Consider the following 18,004-nt stretch of genomic DNA (forward strand, 5'->3'; position numbering starts at 1 on the left):
CTCAGCCACATCCCAGGTCCCCCCAGCCCCTGTGAGCCTCCCCAGCTGTCCTGGGTGGCTGCAGGATGTCCAGTTTTGGCCGGTGTGTGTCCAGTTTTGGCACTGCCACCGGCCGGTGTCCCTGGGACGAGCCCCCGCTGACCCCCAGCATCACCCCGGGCTGTCCCCCAGTGTCCATCCCACTCCAGCTCTGGGTCTGGGAGCCAGGGCTGCTCTCACCACCCTGTGGCACCTCCTGGGATGGAAAACAGGCTCTGGAAGCTGCCGGGAGCTGGCTGGGCTCTGCACGGCTCCCACCTGCCTGTCCTTGTCCCTCCAGGAACGAGGTGACCAAGATGAAATTCGAAGGGAAGACTTTCTATCTGTACGTAAGCCAGAAGGAGGTGAGTGCTTCCCCTTCCCGTGGGACATCCTGGGCACAGTGGGCATCCTTCAGAGGGCTCTCTGGGGATGTGGCGGCAGGATCACCCTGGCCTGCAGGGCAGGGACACGGGGACAGCAGCTGCAGCTCTGTGCCACTGCTGGGTTCACCTCCCTGCTCCTGCTGGTGCTCAGATCTGGGTACTGGACCCCACAGCCCCCTTAGCCCCAGGCCAGGCCACGGCTCCCGCCCATGCCCTCCCTCAGGATTATTCTTGATTGCCATCATCCCTCCAAGTCAGCCAGAGCAGCTGTGGCAGCAGTCGGCTCCCACAGGAGCCATCAGCAGGATTTTGTTTTTTAAAAAACCCTGTGTTTCTGGCTGTTCCCAAAGGCTGGGAGCAGAGTGGGAGGTGCCCACACCTGCACATCTGCCCATCCCTCGAGCCAGGAGCTGCCCCAGGCCGATCCCTGCGTCCCAAATGGCTCCAGAGCAGGATCTGTCTGTGCCCGTGCCACTCTCCAGCTCTGCCTACTCCATCCCTTGGCTGTGGGATGAGCACCACTCCCCGTTCTCCCCCGACTCCCTGTCTGTCTCCTTTAGGAGAAGAAGATTGTTCTCACCTATTTTGCCCCGACACCGGAAGCCTGCAAACACCTCTGGAAGTGTGGGATCGAGAACCAGGCTTTCTACAAGTAAGTGCTGCTTTGTGGGGTGTCCTGCAGCCCCCGAGGGCTCCATCCAGGCCCCGGCGTGGGGCACTGGCCGTGTGGCAGTGCCAGTGCTCGTCCCAGTGGCCCTGGCAGCGCCACCAGCCACCAAAAGCAGCAGTGCCCCTGGATGGGGCTCTGCCCTGCGGGGTCCCTCCCTTCCCAGCCCCTCTGTGCTCATCCCTTCTCGGCAAACTTCCACCAGGAAATCACAACTAATTATTTGGGATGAAAGCCTGGAATGCCAAGCAGCACCATCCTGCTCATGCCACACTTAACCCAGGCCGCTTTGTGCTTGGTAATGAGTTTTATTTTAATCAGCAAGCTGCGAGACAGAGCACGCGATGCATTCCCACCGGGAATTCTGCAATCAGCAGCTGCAATCAGCAGGTTTCACTCCTCATTACATGAACACGAAATGAAATTGCAATATTGCTTTACAAATCTCTCTGTGATTATTCGTGGCACTGAATCACCGCTGGTCGTGTGGACCCCGGGCTGGGCTGAGGTGCAGCTGGGCACTCCCGGGCTCAGGGATCAGCTCCCTTGGGCTGGGGAGGGGATGGGATGGTCCCCCTGGGCAGCTCCACCCAGCCTGCCCAGGAGGGCCTGAGTCTGTCCCCCTGCAATTCCCGGGCCGTGGTGGGCGTTCAGCCCCCTGGAGAGCGTCACTCCCCGCCCTGGGTGTCCCTGGCCCCGGCACGAGCTGTGGCCCAAGGCCCGGCAGAGCCCTTGGCAGTGGGTCTGTCCCCTGCAGGTGTCCTGCCAGCCGGTGCCACCCACCTCTGCCAGCAGCAGCTCATTCCTGGTGACATCCCTCAGCTCCAGGGTTCTGCTCCCGGCACCTGGCCCCGCTGCCATCAGTGCTGGCAGCAGTGCAGGGCTCTCACACCCCCCTGGTGCTGTTACAGGTTGGAGAAGTCGAGCCAGGTGCGGACGGTGTCCAGCAGCAACTTGTTCTTCAAGGGGAGCCGCTTCCGATACAGGTGAGTCCCGGAGCAGTGCTGGGGGGTTATTCTGCGCTCCTCTGGAGGAGTTCTGGGCAGCTCTTGGGGCTGCAGCAGCCCAGGGACGCCTCAGGCTCTCCCAGAGATCCCCCATTGCAGCGCTGACGCCACCAGGCCCCTCTGCTGCTGTCCCTGTGTCACCGAGGCCACCCCCGTCCCCAGCCTCACAGGAGAGGTTTTGGAGGGACAGGAGCGGAGGGTGGGAGATCTGGGGGTTGAGAACATTGAGGCGTGAAACAAATCACCACTATCCCTAAATTGCTGCAGTGAGAGCCTGGACCTCGTGTCTGCAGGATGAGACACCCTAGAGTGTCCCCAGCATTGAGGGGACAGTGCTGGCACGGTCCTCGCTGGCATGGGAGGACCTGCATGCCCGTGCTGTGTCCATCTCAGATGGGGGGAGGTGTCCCCCTGGTGTCCAGCATCCCACGCCAGAAGCAGCAGCAAAATCTGGTGGCAGAGGCGCCAGCCCAGCCTCCCGAGCTCCTCCATGGCCCCCATTCCCCCGGAGAAAACATCTCTCCTTTCCCCTGGCGCTGTGCGGGGCGGGCCCAGGCTGTGCACGGGGCGCCCACCTGGCTGCCAGGGCTGGGCCCTTGTCCTCACCTCTGCTGGTCCTGCCCCTGCAGCGGCCGCGTCGCCAAGGAGGTGATGGAGTCCAGCGCCAAGATCAAGAGGGAGCCCCCCGAGATCCACAGGTGAGAGCCGGGCAGGGGCTGGGAGCCCGGGGTGGGAGCCGGGGCTGGGAGCCGGGGCTGGGAGCCAGGGGTGGGAGCCGGGGGTGGGAGCCCGGAGTGGGAGCCGGGGCTGGGAGCCCGGGCTGGGAGCCCGGAGTGGGAGCCAGGGGTGGGAGCTGGGGGTGGGAGCCCGGAGTGGGAGCCAGGGGTGGGAGCCAGGGGTGGGAGCCAGGGGTGGGAGCCCGGGCTGGGAGCTGGGGGTGGGAGCCCGGGGCGGGAGCCGGGAGTGGGAGGCCGGGGTGGGAGCCCGGGGTGGGAGCCCGGGGTGGGAGCTGGGGGTGGGAGCCTGGGGCGGGAGCTGGGAGTGGGAGGCCGGGGTGGGAGGCCGGGGTGGGAGCCTGGGGTGGGAGCCTGGGGTGGGAGCCAGGGGTGGGAGCCCGGGGTGGGAGCCTGGGGTGGGAGCCGGGAGTGGGAGCCTGGCCAGAACAACGCCCTGTGCCCGGGTGAGAGGGTGACCAGAGCAGTGCCCTGTGCCTGCAGAACTGTCGCTGTCCCGGCCCTGACCCTGTCCCCACTCCTGTCCCCAGGGCCGGGCTGGTGCCGAGCCGCAGCTGCCCGTCCATCACGCACGGCCCCCGGCTGAGCAGCGTGCCCCGCACCCGGCGGAGAGCCGTGCACATCTCCATCATGGAAGGTAGGACACGGGGCAGCCCCGCCCAGCACGGCGGGCACGGGAGGGGGACACACACACCTGGGCACGTACACACACACCTGGGCACGTACACACACACACACCTGGGCACGTACACACACACACCTGGGCACGTACACACACACACACACCTGAGCACACACACACACACCTGGGCATGTACACGCACACACCTGGGCACATACACACACACACACCTGAGCATGTACACACACCCCTGAGCACGTACACACACACCTGTGTACACACACACACCTGAGCACACACACACGGACAGGGACACACACACAGGTACACAGGAACACATATACACACAGGTACACAGACACACTCAGGTACACAGACACACAGGTGTGCATACAGACACAGGTACATGGACACACAGATGTACACACACACGAGCACACAGACACGCATGTACACACAAAGTGCACACACATGCGCACACACACACAGACACAGGTACACAGACACACAGGTGTGCACACAGACAGGTGCACACACAGATGTACACACACAGATGTACACACACACGAGCACACAGACACACACATACACACAAAGTTCACACACATGTGCACACAGACAGACAGGTACACAGACACACAGGTGTGCACACACACACAGGCACACAGGTGTACACACAGATGTATACACACACGAGCACACCGACACACATGTACACAGTGCACACACATGTGCACACACACACAGACACGAGCACACAGACACACAGGTGTGCACACACACAGGTACACAGATGTACACACAGATGTATGCACACACGAGCACACAGACACACATGTACACAGTGCACACACATGTGCACACACACACAGACACGAGCACACAGACACACAGGTGTGCACACACACAGGTACACAGATGTACACACAGCTGTATGCACACGCGAGCACACAGACACACATGTACATAACATGTGCACACACACAGGTGCACAGATGTACACACAGCTGTATGCACACGCGAGCACACAGACACACATGTACACAACACGTGCACACACACAGGTACACAGACACAGGCATGTGCACACATACGTGCCCACAGACACACAGCGCATGTGCACACACACACACGCATGTACACAGACACACACACGTGCACACACGTCCAGCTGAGGCCCCAGCCCCGGTGGCTTGTCCTCAGAAGAGCTGGTGTTTCACAGGCTGGAGCAGGGGGGCTGCTCCTCCCCGTCCTGGCGCTGTGTCAGAGCACCGGGAAGGAGGTCTGGCGAAAGGCAGAACGCTGGGAGCAGCTGTGGAGCTGCCCCGCAGGGCTGGGGACACGCTGGGGGCGGTGGCTGTGCTGCTGGGGGTGACTGTTTTACCTGCAGGTGACAGCAGTGTCCAACCCCCAGTGACATGGCTGTCCCCTGCCCTGGATGGGCTGCGGGGCCAGCCCTGCCCCAGCACAGCCGCCCCGATCCTGGCCCTGCTCCCGGAATGTGGGCAGGGACAGGGACTCTCTGCCCCAAGGGGTGGGATTTAATTCCACAGGGGTTGGTGGCTGTGCCAGTTTAGGGGATGGAAGCAGACAGGGTCACCTCTGCCACCCAGTTACATGTGCCACTCTGTCCCCGACATGCCGTTGGGAAGCAGCCAGAGCAGTCAATCACCTCCCACCGTAAATCACCCCGAGCTGGTACCGCCCCTTCGCTTCTCCTCACTCCCACTTCAGCTCGGTGCCGTGGGGACGCGGGTGCCCAGAATAGTCCTGACCCCAGGGCCGGCAGAGTGGCACTGGCAGAGCTGTCCCTGCGCTGCCGTGTCCCTGTGCCACCATGGTGAAGTGCCTGGTGAAGATCAAGACCAGGGTGAGCGTGCACCTGTGGCTCATCAACCACTGCTGCCGGGCGGTGCGGGTGCGGGTGCTGGCCCTGGGGCCGCGCCTGCTCTCCCGGGCCCTGGGCATCCTGCCGCTGCTCCCTGCTGGCCCCAGCCCGGGCCACGAGGCTCCCTGCGGCCCTGGGGACCAGCCCGAGCCAGGTAACACTGCGCCGCGGGGTCTGGGGTCTTCTGGAGCGTCCACCGTGGGCTGGGGTCCCCGGGAGCAGGTGGGATGCAGGAGTGTGGGATGCGGGAAATGCGTGGCAGGGAGCGGGCTGGGGCCTCTGAGGCTGGCTGGACTCAGGTTGTTATTGCTCAGAGCAGCTCTGGTGCTGGGGCTGGACTCAGATGTCCAGGATTTTCCAGCTCCTCCTGTCAGGCCTGTGGAAGCAGATGGCAGGAGGGTTTGGGTCTGGGGGCCAGCACTGCTGTCGCTGTGGTGATGGGCAGGGGCGCCCCCCCAGTGGCTGTCCCCCGTGTTGGGGACAGAGTGAGTGCCACGGGGAACGTTGCCATGAGATGGGAGAGGGCAGAGGTGGCAGGGTGAGAGCGAGTTCCCTCCTCACTGCCCGGGAGCCCGGCGCTGCAGCTGAACCGGGCGGAGCTGGAGGCAGCGAGAGGCTGCAAATCCCCGGGAATGCAGCCGGATGAGCTCCCGGAGCTGCCCTGCACCCTGCGGCAGCCAGGACATGTGGTGACAGCATGTCAAGGTGCTTCAGTGCACTGTGCTCTTCCCCCGGGGACAGCTCCAGCCGCGTCCCTCTCCAGCCGCCTGCAGGGTGGCCCTGGGGACCAGCTGGTCCCCACCGTGACCTTCAGACACCCTCCCTGGAGCTGGGGCCACCGCAGTCCAGAGTTCCTATCTGCCCCCAGCCTGGCAGAACTACCTCAGACGAGTCCCTTCTGTGCGTGGCTTCTTGGGATTTGGGGGTTTGGAGGACGTGTTGGTAGGGGCAGGAGTTCCTTGGCACCAAGGACCAAAGCTCAGCCTGGTACGGCGCAGGGGCTGGCACAGGGGCTGGCACAGCTCCTGCCGTGGCTCCTGCTCGTGTGTGAGCGACACGAAACGTTTGGTTCGTGGTGAGCTCAGAGCAGCCTGTGCTGCAGGAGCCCCCTGCGTGTGACGGGGACATCTCCCCCCATGCCATGGGGGACCCCGACCCCCGGCCGCCCAGCACAGCCCTCTCTTCACACACCTCCCACCCGGGATTCTCATCATTCCCACCCAAACCTGCCCCCCCGCCATGGCCGCGCTCCCCAGCTCGTTCCTGCCGCTGTCGCCGTGTCCTGCCGGCGGCAGCGGGGCCCCAAGCACTGCGGGCAGCTGCCAGGGGATTGTCACCGTCACCTCGGGGCAGCCACAGCCAGCGGCCGGCGCTGCCGGTGACAAGGCAGGCGGGTGTCCAGGTGCCACCGCCGCGCTCAGGAGCCGCCTTGAAGGGGCTGCGGGTCCCGAATGACCAACAACCACAACAAGCGGCAGCACCACGGGGCAGCCGCGCCCTGTCGCCGGGCCGGAGGACACCGGGGTAGGGCGGTGCGGCTGCGGAGAGGGGACCCCCCCTGCACCCCGCTGAGCCTCCCTCGCCCCCTCCCCTGTCTCCGCAGGCCTGGAGTCCCTCCGTGACAGCGCCCACTCCACGCCGGTGCGCTCGGCTTCCCACGGCGACGCCTTCGCGGGCCCCGGGCGGAGCGGCCGCGCCGAGAGCAGCGAGCGGGTGGCGGTGATCGCCGACGAGAGCTACAGCCCCGCCGACAGCGTGCTGCCCACGCCCGTGGCCGAGCACAGCCTGGAGCTGATGCTGCTGTCCCGCCAGGCCAACGGGGCCCCGTGCAGCATCGAGGAGGAGAAGGAGTCGGAGGCGGGCACGCCGGCGGCGGAGGCGGAGGGCGAGCTGCGGGCGCTGTGCCCGGGCGCCGGCGGCCTGGGGCCGGCACAGGCCCAACAGGTGAATAAGTTTCTTTTAAGTGTCCTCCGTTTGCTCCTTGTGACAGTTGGACTCCTCTTTGTTTTGCTCCTCCTCCTGATCGTCCTTACCGAGTCCGACCTTGACACTGCCTTTTTCCGTGATATCCGCCAGACCCCAGAGTTCGAGCAGTTCCATTACCAATACTTTTGTCCCCTCAGGCGATGGTTTGCCTGCAAGCTCCGCGCCGTGGTAAACCTGCTCATTGACACCTGAAGGCAGGAGCCACCACGGGGGGCCTGGACCTGCCGCCGTCACTCACTAACCCTCCCCTCCCGACCCCGAGCCCGGCCGGCCGAGGAGGCGGCTTTCCGGGAGGAAGAGGAGGGTGGGCGCAGCCCCCGGAGCCCCCTCCTCCCCGCTCCCACCCCCGGAGCCCGCACAACACCTCCCATCCCGATCCCACGCGCACGACTTGGGAAGCACCGAGCAGAGGGGAATTCATTGCTCTGCCGCCCGCGCAGCAGCCGGGGCTCGGCGGGGCCGTTCCGCAGGAGCTTTAGCAATGGTGCTACTGAGGTTTAATTTAACACTCGTGTACTGTTACGGTATTAAATCCGCACTGTGCCCGCCACCCCCGCCCTCCACGAACCGCTTGGCAGAGCCCTCCCCGCTCACCGGAGCCTCCCGCGAGGTGACACCGCCGCGACGCTCTCGGGGCCGCCCCGGTGCCCTCCCCTCCCTCCCCGCAGCGATCCGGAGCGCTCGCCCTGCTGCGGACTCGGCCCTTCGCCACTTTTCTAAGCCTTTGAAGCATCGGTGCTCCCGGGGGCAGGGGAGCACGGAAGCCAGGGGACGCCAAACCCGGCGTGGAGCTGTAGTGACTGTGTCAGATTTATTGGGATGACCTTTACCCTCCGCCAGTCGTACGTACCTGTTTTGTAAGAAAAACCGAGCAAAAAGAAGAAAAAAAAAAAAAAGAAAAAAAAGAAGAGACATTTCAAGGTCTATTTTAACAAGGAAATGCTATTTTGTTATCAAATCTAATCCAGTCTTTTTTTACTTTACGGATGGGGTGACCGTGGGCGCTGGCTCCGAGCAGCTCCCAGTGAGCAGTGGTGCGAGATAAACGCTGGGACCCAGCGCCAGCCCAGCCCTGCTGGCTTTGGGACAGAGGAGGAGCTTTGGGACTCTTCCCAGGAGGACACGAGGTCAGAAGGGCAGGTGACACTGAAGAAGCCAACGGACACCTTCAGCCCCGGCCGCCGCTGAGTGCAAGTCAATAAACCCAACGCAAGGCACGAGCCCCGGGACTGTTGGTCACCAGGAGCAGCAGCCCACCCACAGGGAGCAATAACAGCCACTTCTGGTCAGGTTGGGGTGACAAGTCGGACATATCAGAAAAAAAAAAAAAAAAGAAAAAGAAAAAAGAAAAAAAAAAAAAGGTTGAAACAGTTGAGCAAGTTTAATTTCATCTCAGGGAGAGATTTTTCCGTAAGCTGGGGCCATAACTGCAGTTTTACAAAGCCTGCTGTCCGTGTTGTCTCTGAGCATCCACCACCCACCAGGCGGGACGGTGGCACTGGGCCCTGCCGGCTCCTTGTCACTGCAATAAGGGGACAGTGAGGGTCCCGTCGGGGGCACAGCCCCAGCACCAGGCCCGAGGAGGGCCGGGCTCCAGCCCCGGCTCCAGGGGAGGCAGGAACCCTCCGGGAAGGCTCCGGGAGCCCTCCGGGAAGGCTCCGGGAGGCGGAGGAGCGATTTTTTTTACATGATAATCCTGTTTTATGCAACATTAGCCAGATTAACTCTTAGTGTAGTGTTCCTACCTCAGCCCATAGCGCTGATGTTTCTATGCAGTTGTGCTCGTCCCGACGCTGACATTTTTTACCCCCGGGTTACCGCTGCAGTGTCGTCCTTCCTCCTCCTCCTCCTCCTCCTCCTCCTCCTCTCCTCACTGCAATGTTCTGTGTGACGTGGTGACAGCACAGCTCCATCCTTTTTGGACACGTCCTCCGAGCCCCCACCTGGGACCTCCCACCTTGGCTTTCCTCGGGTAACGCTCAGTGCCAGCCCCAGGTCACCTCTGCCGTTGTCACCCAGCGTTTTACCCAAAACCTGGAGAATTGGTGAATTTCCGTTGTTCGTTTCTCTGGTCTGTCCCAGATCCTGTCCCAGATCCTGTCGTGTGTTTCAGGCCCTGTTAGTTTGACTCGTCTTTCTATCAAAATGTTGTTTCCATAGGTTCTGAGATCAGAAACCCATGAATCTTGTCCTAGCATACTGCATCTTTCAGCAGTAGACAGTAAAATACCTGAAAATGTGAATTTCTTAGTTTTCATAAAGAAAACCTAGAGATTAACCTTTCATGTGCCAAATACTGTAAGTTACATCTTTTTTTCCTTCAAAATGTACCTTTTTTCTACATATCCAATACCTTAGTTAGCATAAAATCATTGGTGCCATGAAAAGTATTTTTAAATTTAAATAAATATTTAAATATCATGAAAAGCAAGAGTCGGGATGAGCTTTGTTCAGTGATTCTGATTTTCCTTTACTCAAGTGAAAAAAGCTCAGGCCGTGAGAAATTTGGTCTTTTAGCAGCTTCCCACTGGAGTGAGAGTTCCAGAGCTGCAGGTGAGTCCCTTGCACGTCTCTGCACTCTGGGAGCACAATTTTACAAATGCACCTGGGAGTTTTGGGCCCCTCACCACAAGGAAGGGGCTGGAGCATATCCAGGGAAGGGAACAAGAGCTGGGGAATGGGCTGGAGCACCAGGAGCACCCGAGGGAGGAATCACTTTCATTTCCATAAATATAAATATTTATGGAAATAAAAAAATATGTATTACAATAAAATATAAATATTTCCACATTTATATGGAAGACACGGGTGCCAAAGGTAGCTCGAACTATTTATTTTAAGACTTTCAAAGTACATTTCTGTCCTGAGAAAACAACAGTCAGCTTCGGAACTGCCTAGTGCGGAATACACCAAGTGAATGCAGGAAGGTAAAAAACAAAGACCTAAAGGCACTTCTATTTGAACACGTGGAGGCGGCCGCTGGAGTTGCCTCCCACCAGGATGTGCTGGCTGGGGTGGACGACGTTGATGGAGCACACGGAGCTGAGCAGGTCCATGTTGCAGAAGGAGTGCAGCAGCTTCCCGGTGTCCTGGAAGAGCTGGATCTGCCTGGGCTGTGCCATGCTGCCCACCAGGAAGCAGTGCTCCTGCTTGGGGTCCCAGATGGCCCTGAAGCGGGTCAGCCAGCGGCCCGTGTTGTTGTTGTGTCTGCAGGGGAAGAGCAACGTTCTTCCTCGTCAATCCAGCATTTTAAATCATCATTTATGCCCCATCAGCTCCCTTGCTTTCTAAACCTTCAGATCCCTGCAGTGGATCCCTGTCCTGGGACGGGCAGGATGGGACAAGAACACCAGGATGGTTTGGGTTGGGAGAGACCTCAGTGCCCACCCAGAGCCACCCCCTGCCAGGGCAGGGACACCTCCCACTAGCCCAGGCTGCTCCAAGCCCCGTCCAGCCTGGCCTTGGGACACTCCTAGGAATCCAGGGGCCTCCCCATCCTCCCAGGGAACAATTCCTGCCCCAAACCCCATCCATCCCTGCCCTGTGGCAGTGGGAAGCCATTCCCTGAGTCCTGTCCCTCCAGGCCCACGGGAGCAGCCCCGGTGACCCCATCCATCCCTGCCCTGTGGCAGTGGGAAGCCATTCCCTGAGTCCTGTCCCTCCAGGCCCACGGGAGCAGCCCCGGTGCTGTCCTTACCTGATGGAGCTGAGCACTGCGACAGTGGATGACAAGGACGTGGTGTCGTAGACCCTGGGCACAGAACAGCACATTAACCCCATGAATCTGTGCTACAAAACCCTTCCCTCGCACAGAGCATCAGTCCCTGGGGCCCAGCTCCAAACAAATTTAGTTCCTGAGCATTTTGTGGTTGTGTTCACCAGCCAGGTTTGGGCTGGCTGTTTTTGTGGGGTTTGATTTTGTTTGATTAGTTCTTTAAACAGTACCTGTTTATTTTTACTGTTAAATATCCCGAGGGAAAATGAGAATTACAAAAAAAAAAAAAAAAAAAAAAATCAATCAAACCAAAAAATCATTAAAAATTATATAAAGCATGTTAGTGCAAGTAAAATTTTATCGTTTTTGTAAAGTGATAAAAGAAGGTTTTCAATGATGGGTCATGTGGAGAAGTAGTAACAACAACAACAACAATAATAATAACAACAATAATCTGCCCAGTCAGTATTTTCCAGGAGGATTCCTCCTTCCACAGCCTTACCTCAGCTTGTCATCAGCACACACTGTCACCACCCTGCTGCCAGTGACAGGTGAGAAATAGGCCGAGGCCACACTTTTGGTGTGTCCTGTGAGAGAGCTCAGGGGCTTGTTCCCCTTGGCCTTCAGGTACCGAACATCAAAAACACAAACGTCCCTGCAACAGCACCACAAACACTTCAGTAATTATCCTCCATTCACCAAAACAGCTCCAGAGTATGGCAGAGCTGGTTCAGAGCTCCAATATCCACTCAAATGGTGGCTCCAAGGGATTTTGGGAGCACCAAAACCACGCCGACCAGCCCTCCAGAATGTCCCTCTGTGCCAAAGGCCGCCAGGGCCCATCTGTCCCTGTGTCCAAAGGGTGAAGGGAAATAAAACCAAACCCCACCTTAAATCCTTCTAAGGACTGAACATCTGTTTTCTAGAAGGACTGAGACAGCTTTGACTGTACGTTGAGGCTGAGAAACTCCTCAGCCCCAGCTCTCCCCAGCACACAGACCACTGCAAAACCAACCAGTTCAACGTGGGCTACGTACACGGAGCCAGCAGCCAGGAAATACTGTTTGTTCACGGGGTGCACGTGGACTGTCCGTGTCCTGGAGAAGCCAATGTCCACAGAGAGCTCCGAGGACAGCCCTGGTGTCCGTCTGTCCACAACAGCCACGTCCCCACCCCAGTGAGACACGATGGCAGTGCAGGCATTCTCCTCCAGGAAGTCAAAGCAGGAGAAGGTGTCCTCACTCCTGCAGATCTGAGCCCAGGGAAGGTTAAATGTCACCAAAAGTAAGGAAACAGCCAGTTGTTCTAACAGCCAAACACTCCCTGGGCTATGGGTTTCATCCTTTCCCTTTTCAATTCACTAAAAACCATGCAGCCCAAGTGACAGCCTCACCCATCCGTGCAGGTGATCCCTCTGTGAAACAGGGGAAATAATTAGGAGATGATTAATTAACCATCCAAACCAGACCAGCAACAGCAAATTCCCTGTTAGAGCTCCTACAAGGCACTGTCACCTCTGTGCTCCAGCAGTCAAGGGCTGCTGGCCTTGAGCACACACTGAGTGAGGATCAAGGGTAACTTTCCCTTCTCCAGTGCTCCAGAAACTTTTAATCATGTGCAGAAATTTAAACTGGGAGAACCCAGGCCGTCACTGGGTTTTGGTGAGCAGGAAACATCTCCCTACTTATGTGATGTTAATCACAGGTTGATTCACATGTCCTTGTGGAAATGGGACCTGAACTTTCTTGTTAATAAAACAACCAAATAAAGACTAAACCTCCCCAGCAGTGCTCACCTCATCAAAGACAGCCTTGGTGACATCCCCACAGCGCAGAGTGTCATTGCTGAGGGACAGCAGGTGAGCAGGGTTGCAGGGAGAGAAGTGCATGCAGTGGACCTGGAAGCTGTGGGGGGTGAAGACGTGGGCTCCTTCCTCAGTTCCGCAGCTCTGCAAAACGACAGATCGCACAGACACAGCTGCTGGTCACTGCAGTTATTTCTGTCAATGACTAGAACTCCTAAAGGCAGATCTCTGGCTTCTGAACGGTTTTTTGGAGGAGGGAGAGGGTGCTGGGTTAGAGGACACAGCTGCAGGGGTAATATGGACAGTGAGACTGCTTTTGGTCCCTAAGTAAGGAAAGCTGCAAGCTGCTGCTGCAATTAGTGCCACTGCAGCCACCAGCCCGGGATCTGGACAGCAGCACTGGCTTGTTTCCACCCACAGCTGGTTTCTGCTACCACATCAAAATATGGACACGCGGGCTTACCGAGAGCTCAGGATGAATTAGTGACCCAAACTGCATGAAAGCAGGTTTTCCCGTGCCTCCTCTTCTAAATTTTGCATCATTTTGGTACTTTAAAAGAAACTGAACGGGTCCTTTTGGACCAAGTTCTGGTTCATCCCACAAAGATGACTCTGCTCTCAAACTTCAGAAAAAAAACAAGGAAGAGCAAAAGGGAAAGCCATTCTGGCAACTCTAAATTTGACAGTCACTCTTGACAACCACCAGGTATTATCCCTAAGAATGTAAAAAAACCTAGAACACTCTCACAAGCCTGACAAAATCCCACCCCAGGCCATGCCCCACCTGCAGCTGAACCACACACCTGTTCAGGTGCGGAGCACATCAACCACTCACCACATTCCAGAGGCCAATGTGCCCCCACTTGTCTCCAGCTGCCACAAGGATGGTGCTTTCAGAGGGGTGGATGGCCATGGAACACACCCGGGCCTTCACCACCTTCCTGATGTTCTCCTCGCTCAGCACCATGCTGCTCAGGCTCTCCTGGTACCTGCAAAACCAGAGCGACAACCATCAACAAAATGTTCATTAGGGAAGGAAGGGGGGGCAGACAACCCCCAGTTTTGGCTGCTGGAAATTTACACATTACCTCTTTATGTCAGGTGTGCTCTTCTCAGCATCTTCTGCTTTCAGCTGCAGACAGAAAGGAGAAATTTAACTGAAATCAGAACCCAAGTGAAATTACATTGTCCAAAAATAACTAATTAACCCAATTATACCTCACTTATCCTCATCCACGTGCTCAGTACGGCCTCTGTCCATTTACTGTTCTCTGCCTGATCCTCTGGAACCATGGGCAAAGGTCCCACTGGAACCTGAGGCTGGGACGACATTGGCAACTTTTGTAACTCAAACCAAATAAAACCACAAACAAGGTGAATTCGTATTTTCTCCACACCAGACATTCTGAGAACACGCCTACAACAGGACAGGAAATGAACAGTAAAAACAGAAGGGGATATCATAACCTTATTAAAAAGATAAAGAGACTTCCCCTGGCAGCACAGACAAACTGCCTCCCTGGGTTTCCTCCTCTCCTGATACTCCAGCAAGACCTTCATTACAGATTCAAATCCATTCTACAGCTCCGTGGAAGATTTAAATTCCCACCTCTCAGAACAACACACCTTTAACTTGCTGCTCCATCACTGCTTCAAAGAGATGGTAAATATTACCCAGGAAAATAAAACCAGGTCAGAAGTTACAGTGAAGTAAAAACCAAAGTAATAAATCTTTGGATTCAAGGCTACTCAGCTCCGTGGGCTGTTGATGTGGAGTGTTTTATCACAGGACCCTTCTCTGGACCCCCAACTGCACCATGTCATCAGCCTGGGCCACAGAGCACTGCCCGGCCCGTGGCGAGACTGTGGCACCTGCTCGAGGTGACAGAAGTGACCCTTCCTCCTGTCCCTGTGTCACCGCCTCCCGAACGCCTCAGTGACCCAGCAGTGTCACCAGCAGTGGTTTTAGAGAGCTGCTGTGCCCCCAGCCCTCGTGCAGCCCCTCCCCATCTCACATATTCCTCTGCCACTGCCGGGGGAAACGACTCCAGCAAGGGAAGGTCCAGAGGCTCCACCCTGAGCAGGCGCATGGATCGCCGCCGGGCCGGCTCATCCTCCACCTTCTTGGGCTTGGCCCTGGAACAGGGAGAGCACCTTGGTCACACAGCACAGCCCCTGTGCCCAGGGACAGCCCCAGGGGCACAGCTGGGACACACTGACAGCACCAGGAGGGGTGGGCTGCTTCTCCCAGCGCACACACAGGTGCCACCCGCCTTGTCCCTGTGACACATTCCACCAGGGACGCTTCCCATCCTTCCCAGCTCCCCTCATTCATCATCCACCCAGCCACTCGCTCACCAAGCCAGCCTTTCCCACCTTCTCCCACCATACAGCTCACTCTTTATTTGGGCTTCAGCTCATTTCCTGCTTGACCTGGCACTGTTTTGGCACGGCCAGTGCCCTCTCCTCCGCATTTACTGGTTACCCTGTACCTTGGTCACACCCTCTCTTTTTTTTTTCCCCCCACCTCTTCCCAACATTTGTTTTCACCTCACAGTGGAGAATCGAGGATATAAATCCCATCTGCTATTACTGTACCTTTTAGTGACATGAGATTGCCTTTTAGTTGTAAGTTGGTTAAGTCTTGCAGCTGACTTAAAGAGAAAAAAGAGATTAATTATAGATAATGAGCGTAAAAGAATTAACCTGTATAAAATACAATTATCTCAAGGCAGCAATGAACTTGCTGCAATTTATAATAATAAGAAAGAAACTGTGGTGGCCCCACCCCTGTAAGTGTTCCAGGCCAGGCTGGATGGGGCTTGAAGCACCCTGGTCTATGGAACGTGTCCCTGCCCATGGCAGGAGCTGGAATGAGAGGGGCTTCAAGGTCCTTTCCAAACATTCCAGGATTCCGTGATTGTCATGGCTTTCCTCATACACAGCTGCCCCAGTGAGGAAAGGGTTTTACGCCAGGAGGGATGACAGTGCAATTATGACACTTGGAAAGAGCATTTTGATGCTATTTAGACCCTATACAAACCTCATGCAGCTTTAGAGCAGCAAAGAATTTAGCATTCTCAGTAATGTTCTTCAGCCTTTTCCTTTCGTAGGCTGACAGGTGGGAGTATCCATCCTACAGGAAGAAAGGCCAGTTACTCTCCATCACACAGTTACATGGTTGCAAGCGACGTCCCAGGCTCAGGGAAGTGAGTCTCCAAACTATTTAAATTACTTTTAAATTATTAAATTAAATTATTTTTAAGTGGTTTGATATATCTGTAACAAACATAAGACCATACAAATTAGGGTGGTCACATATCAACACCAAAACCTGTCCATACAGCTCCAGCTTGCTTTACAAAACTTACTCCGGCAATAACTCTATGAAGAGAACTGTATCAAAATTTCTAATAATGAAAACAATAATAAAGAAACTCAATAAAGAACTTAGAACCTCAGGGAAAGTGTAAAATGAAGTGGGACACTGACGGCCAGAGGTTGAAAAGGGGGGGTGGGGGGGGGGGGAACTACGTAGAGAAGAAAAACCTCTAAAAGCTTTACTTTTATGAAGACAATAATCGGGGGCCGGGCGCTCACCGGAGCCGCGTCTCCCCCGTCGCTGCCGTCGCTGTCCGCATCCCACAGCCCGTCCTGGGCGCGGGCAGCCGAGCTGGGGCCGGGCGGGGAGCCGGAGGGGGCTCTGGGGCCGCTCTCGGGCTCCGGGCACAGCCTCTTGCCGCCCGGGGCGCGGGTCCCCGCGGGGCTCGGCCGCCGCTTCTGGGCCCGCGGCCAGGCCGCCCTGGGCAGCGGCGTCAGCAGCACCCGCAGCTGCCGGCACAGCCCCGGGGCCGCGCTCGGCCCGCGCTCGGCGGGGCCCGGGGAGGGGGGTTCCTGCGGGGGCGAGCGGGGCTCGGCGGGGCCCGGGGAGGGGGGTTCCTGCGGGGGCGAGCGGGGATCGGCCGGGGGGGGTTCCTGCGGGGGCGAGCGGGGATCGGCCGGGGGGGGTTCCTGCGGGGGCGAGCGGGGATCGGCCGCGGGGGGTTCCTGCGGGGGCGAGCGGGGATCGGCCAGGGGGGATTCCTGCCGGGGAGAGCGCGTCTCGGGGAGTTCGGCCGGGGGGGATTCCTGCGGAGACGAACGGGGCTCGGCGGGGCCTGCCGGGGAGGATTCCTGAGGGGATGAACGGGGTTTGACGAGGTCGGCCGGGGGAGATTCCTGCGGAGGCGAACGGGGTTCGGCGGGGTCCGCCGGCCGGGATTCCTGCGGGGACGAACAGCAGTCGGCGGGGACGCGCGGCCAGACGCCCGGCAGCGCCGGGCCCCGAACGCCGCCCGCCCCGCTCCTCACCTCCCCCGGTTTCTCCCCGCACAGCCCGGCTCCCCTCCGGTCAATCCCCGTCCCCCCCCGGCCCCGGCGGTCCCCGCGGCCCCGGACCTGCAGCGGCTGCCGGGTGCGCGGTGACGGCTCCTCGGGCTCCCGCGGCCCGGGCTGGGACAGCGCCATGGCGCGCGCGGGGCGGAGCGGCGCTTCCCGCCCGCGGAGGGGCGGCCCGGGCCGGGCCCGCCCTCAGCCCTCACGGCCCTCAGCGCCCGCAGGGCCGGCGCCGCCCGCGCTGCCGCTGCCGCAGGGCGGGGGTGGCTCAGAGAGTGAGAAATTCGTCCCCGGGAGGGTGGTGGGGCCCTGGCATAAAGTGCCCAGAGCAGCTGCGGGTGCCCCGGGATCCCTGGAAGCGCTCAAGGCCAGGCTGGACAGGGCTCGGAGCAGGCCGGGACGGTGGAAGGTGTCCCTGCCATGGCAGGGGATGGAGCGGGATGAGCTTTGGGTCGCTCGCAGCCCCAGCCATGCGGAGTGCTCGTCCAGGATGAAATCCGCGGCTGCAGTCGGGCAGGGGAAGGGCCCGTCCTGCCCCGCCCGGAGCTCCGGGCACAGCCCCGCGGGCACAGCCGCCCTCGCACCCCGCGCCGGGGCGAGGCCGGACAGCCGCGCCAAGGGCAGCGCCCGCCCCTCTGCCGGGACGAGATCACGGCTTGAAAACAAAAAACCAGCCTCTGAAAAAAAACCACACCCAGGGCAGGGCTAGGCACTCCCAGTTGCAGGATGTGGGGAATCAAATAGGAAAGTTAAGAGCATTCATTATCTTTTTCCTTTCCAGAGGAGCAGCCCAGCTCTCCGGC

At 58.6% G+C, this 18,004-nt stretch overlaps 2 protein-coding genes across 3 annotated transcripts in view; one reads left to right on the top strand and one right to left on the bottom strand.

Annotated features, from left to right (window-relative positions):
* FRMD5 (FERM domain containing 5) overlaps positions 1 to 8,696 on the top strand; it is a 69,640-nt gene extending 60,944 nt beyond the window's left edge. The window contains exons 9-15 of one of the 2 annotated variants that reach the window (XM_066195980.1): positions 320 to 383; positions 965 to 1,056; positions 1,983 to 2,057; positions 2,708 to 2,776; positions 3,343 to 3,449; positions 6,926 to 7,266; positions 7,446 to 8,696. In XM_066195980.1, the coding sequence (XP_066052077.1) occupies positions 320 to 383; positions 965 to 1,056; positions 1,983 to 2,057; positions 2,708 to 2,776; positions 3,343 to 3,449; positions 6,926 to 7,266; positions 7,446 to 7,493 (796 nt within the window). In that variant the 3' untranslated portion in view covers positions 7,494 to 8,696. Of the gene's footprint in view, positions 1 to 319; positions 384 to 964; positions 1,057 to 1,982; positions 2,058 to 2,707; positions 2,777 to 3,342; positions 3,450 to 6,925 lie in introns of both variants that reach the window. The other variant, XM_066195979.1, reaches the window with a different exon arrangement.
* Positions 8,697 to 10,121: 1,425 nt separating this feature from the next.
* Positions 10,122 to 17,355, bottom strand: WDR76 (WD repeat domain 76). Its single transcript, XM_066195977.1, has 13 exons — positions 17,265 to 17,355; positions 16,428 to 17,090; positions 15,871 to 15,963; positions 15,426 to 15,481; positions 14,843 to 14,963; positions 14,046 to 14,147; positions 13,916 to 13,959; positions 13,663 to 13,816; positions 12,819 to 12,971; positions 12,061 to 12,275; positions 11,526 to 11,678; positions 11,006 to 11,059; positions 10,122 to 10,515 (listed from the first exon to the last, which is right to left on the bottom strand). The coding sequence occupies exons 1-13, from the start codon at positions 17,331 to 17,333 to the stop codon at positions 10,263 to 10,265; spliced, it is 2,130 nt and encodes a 709-aa protein (XP_066052074.1). The 5' UTR covers positions 17,334 to 17,355; the 3' UTR covers positions 10,122 to 10,262.
* Between the last annotated feature and the right edge of the window lie 649 nt (positions 17,356 to 18,004).

Source organism: Chamaea fasciata, unplaced genomic scaffold, assembly GCF_029207755.1.
Source record: "Chamaea fasciata isolate MVZ Bird 193981 ecotype frontalis unplaced genomic scaffold, bChaFas1.0.hap1 SCAF_14, whole genome shotgun sequence".
Taxonomy (NCBI): domain Eukaryota; kingdom Metazoa; phylum Chordata; class Aves; order Passeriformes; family Sylviidae; genus Chamaea; species Chamaea fasciata.

Bases quoted from the DNA above. Each gene is read 5' to 3' on its own strand.
- WDR76 (XM_066195977.1), bottom strand. From the start codon at position 17,333: ATGGCGCTGTCCCAGCCCGGGCCGCGGGAGCCCGAGGAGCCGTCACCG. The intron at 15,482-15,870 runs GTTTGTATAGGG...TTTCTCTTTAAG, and splicing joins CTGCTCTAAAGCTGCATGAG to TCAGCTGCAAGACTTAACCA. The intron at 11,060-11,525 runs GTAAGGCTGTGG...TTCTGTGCCCAG, and splicing joins TGTGCTGATGACAAGCTGAG to GGTCTACGACACCACGTCCT.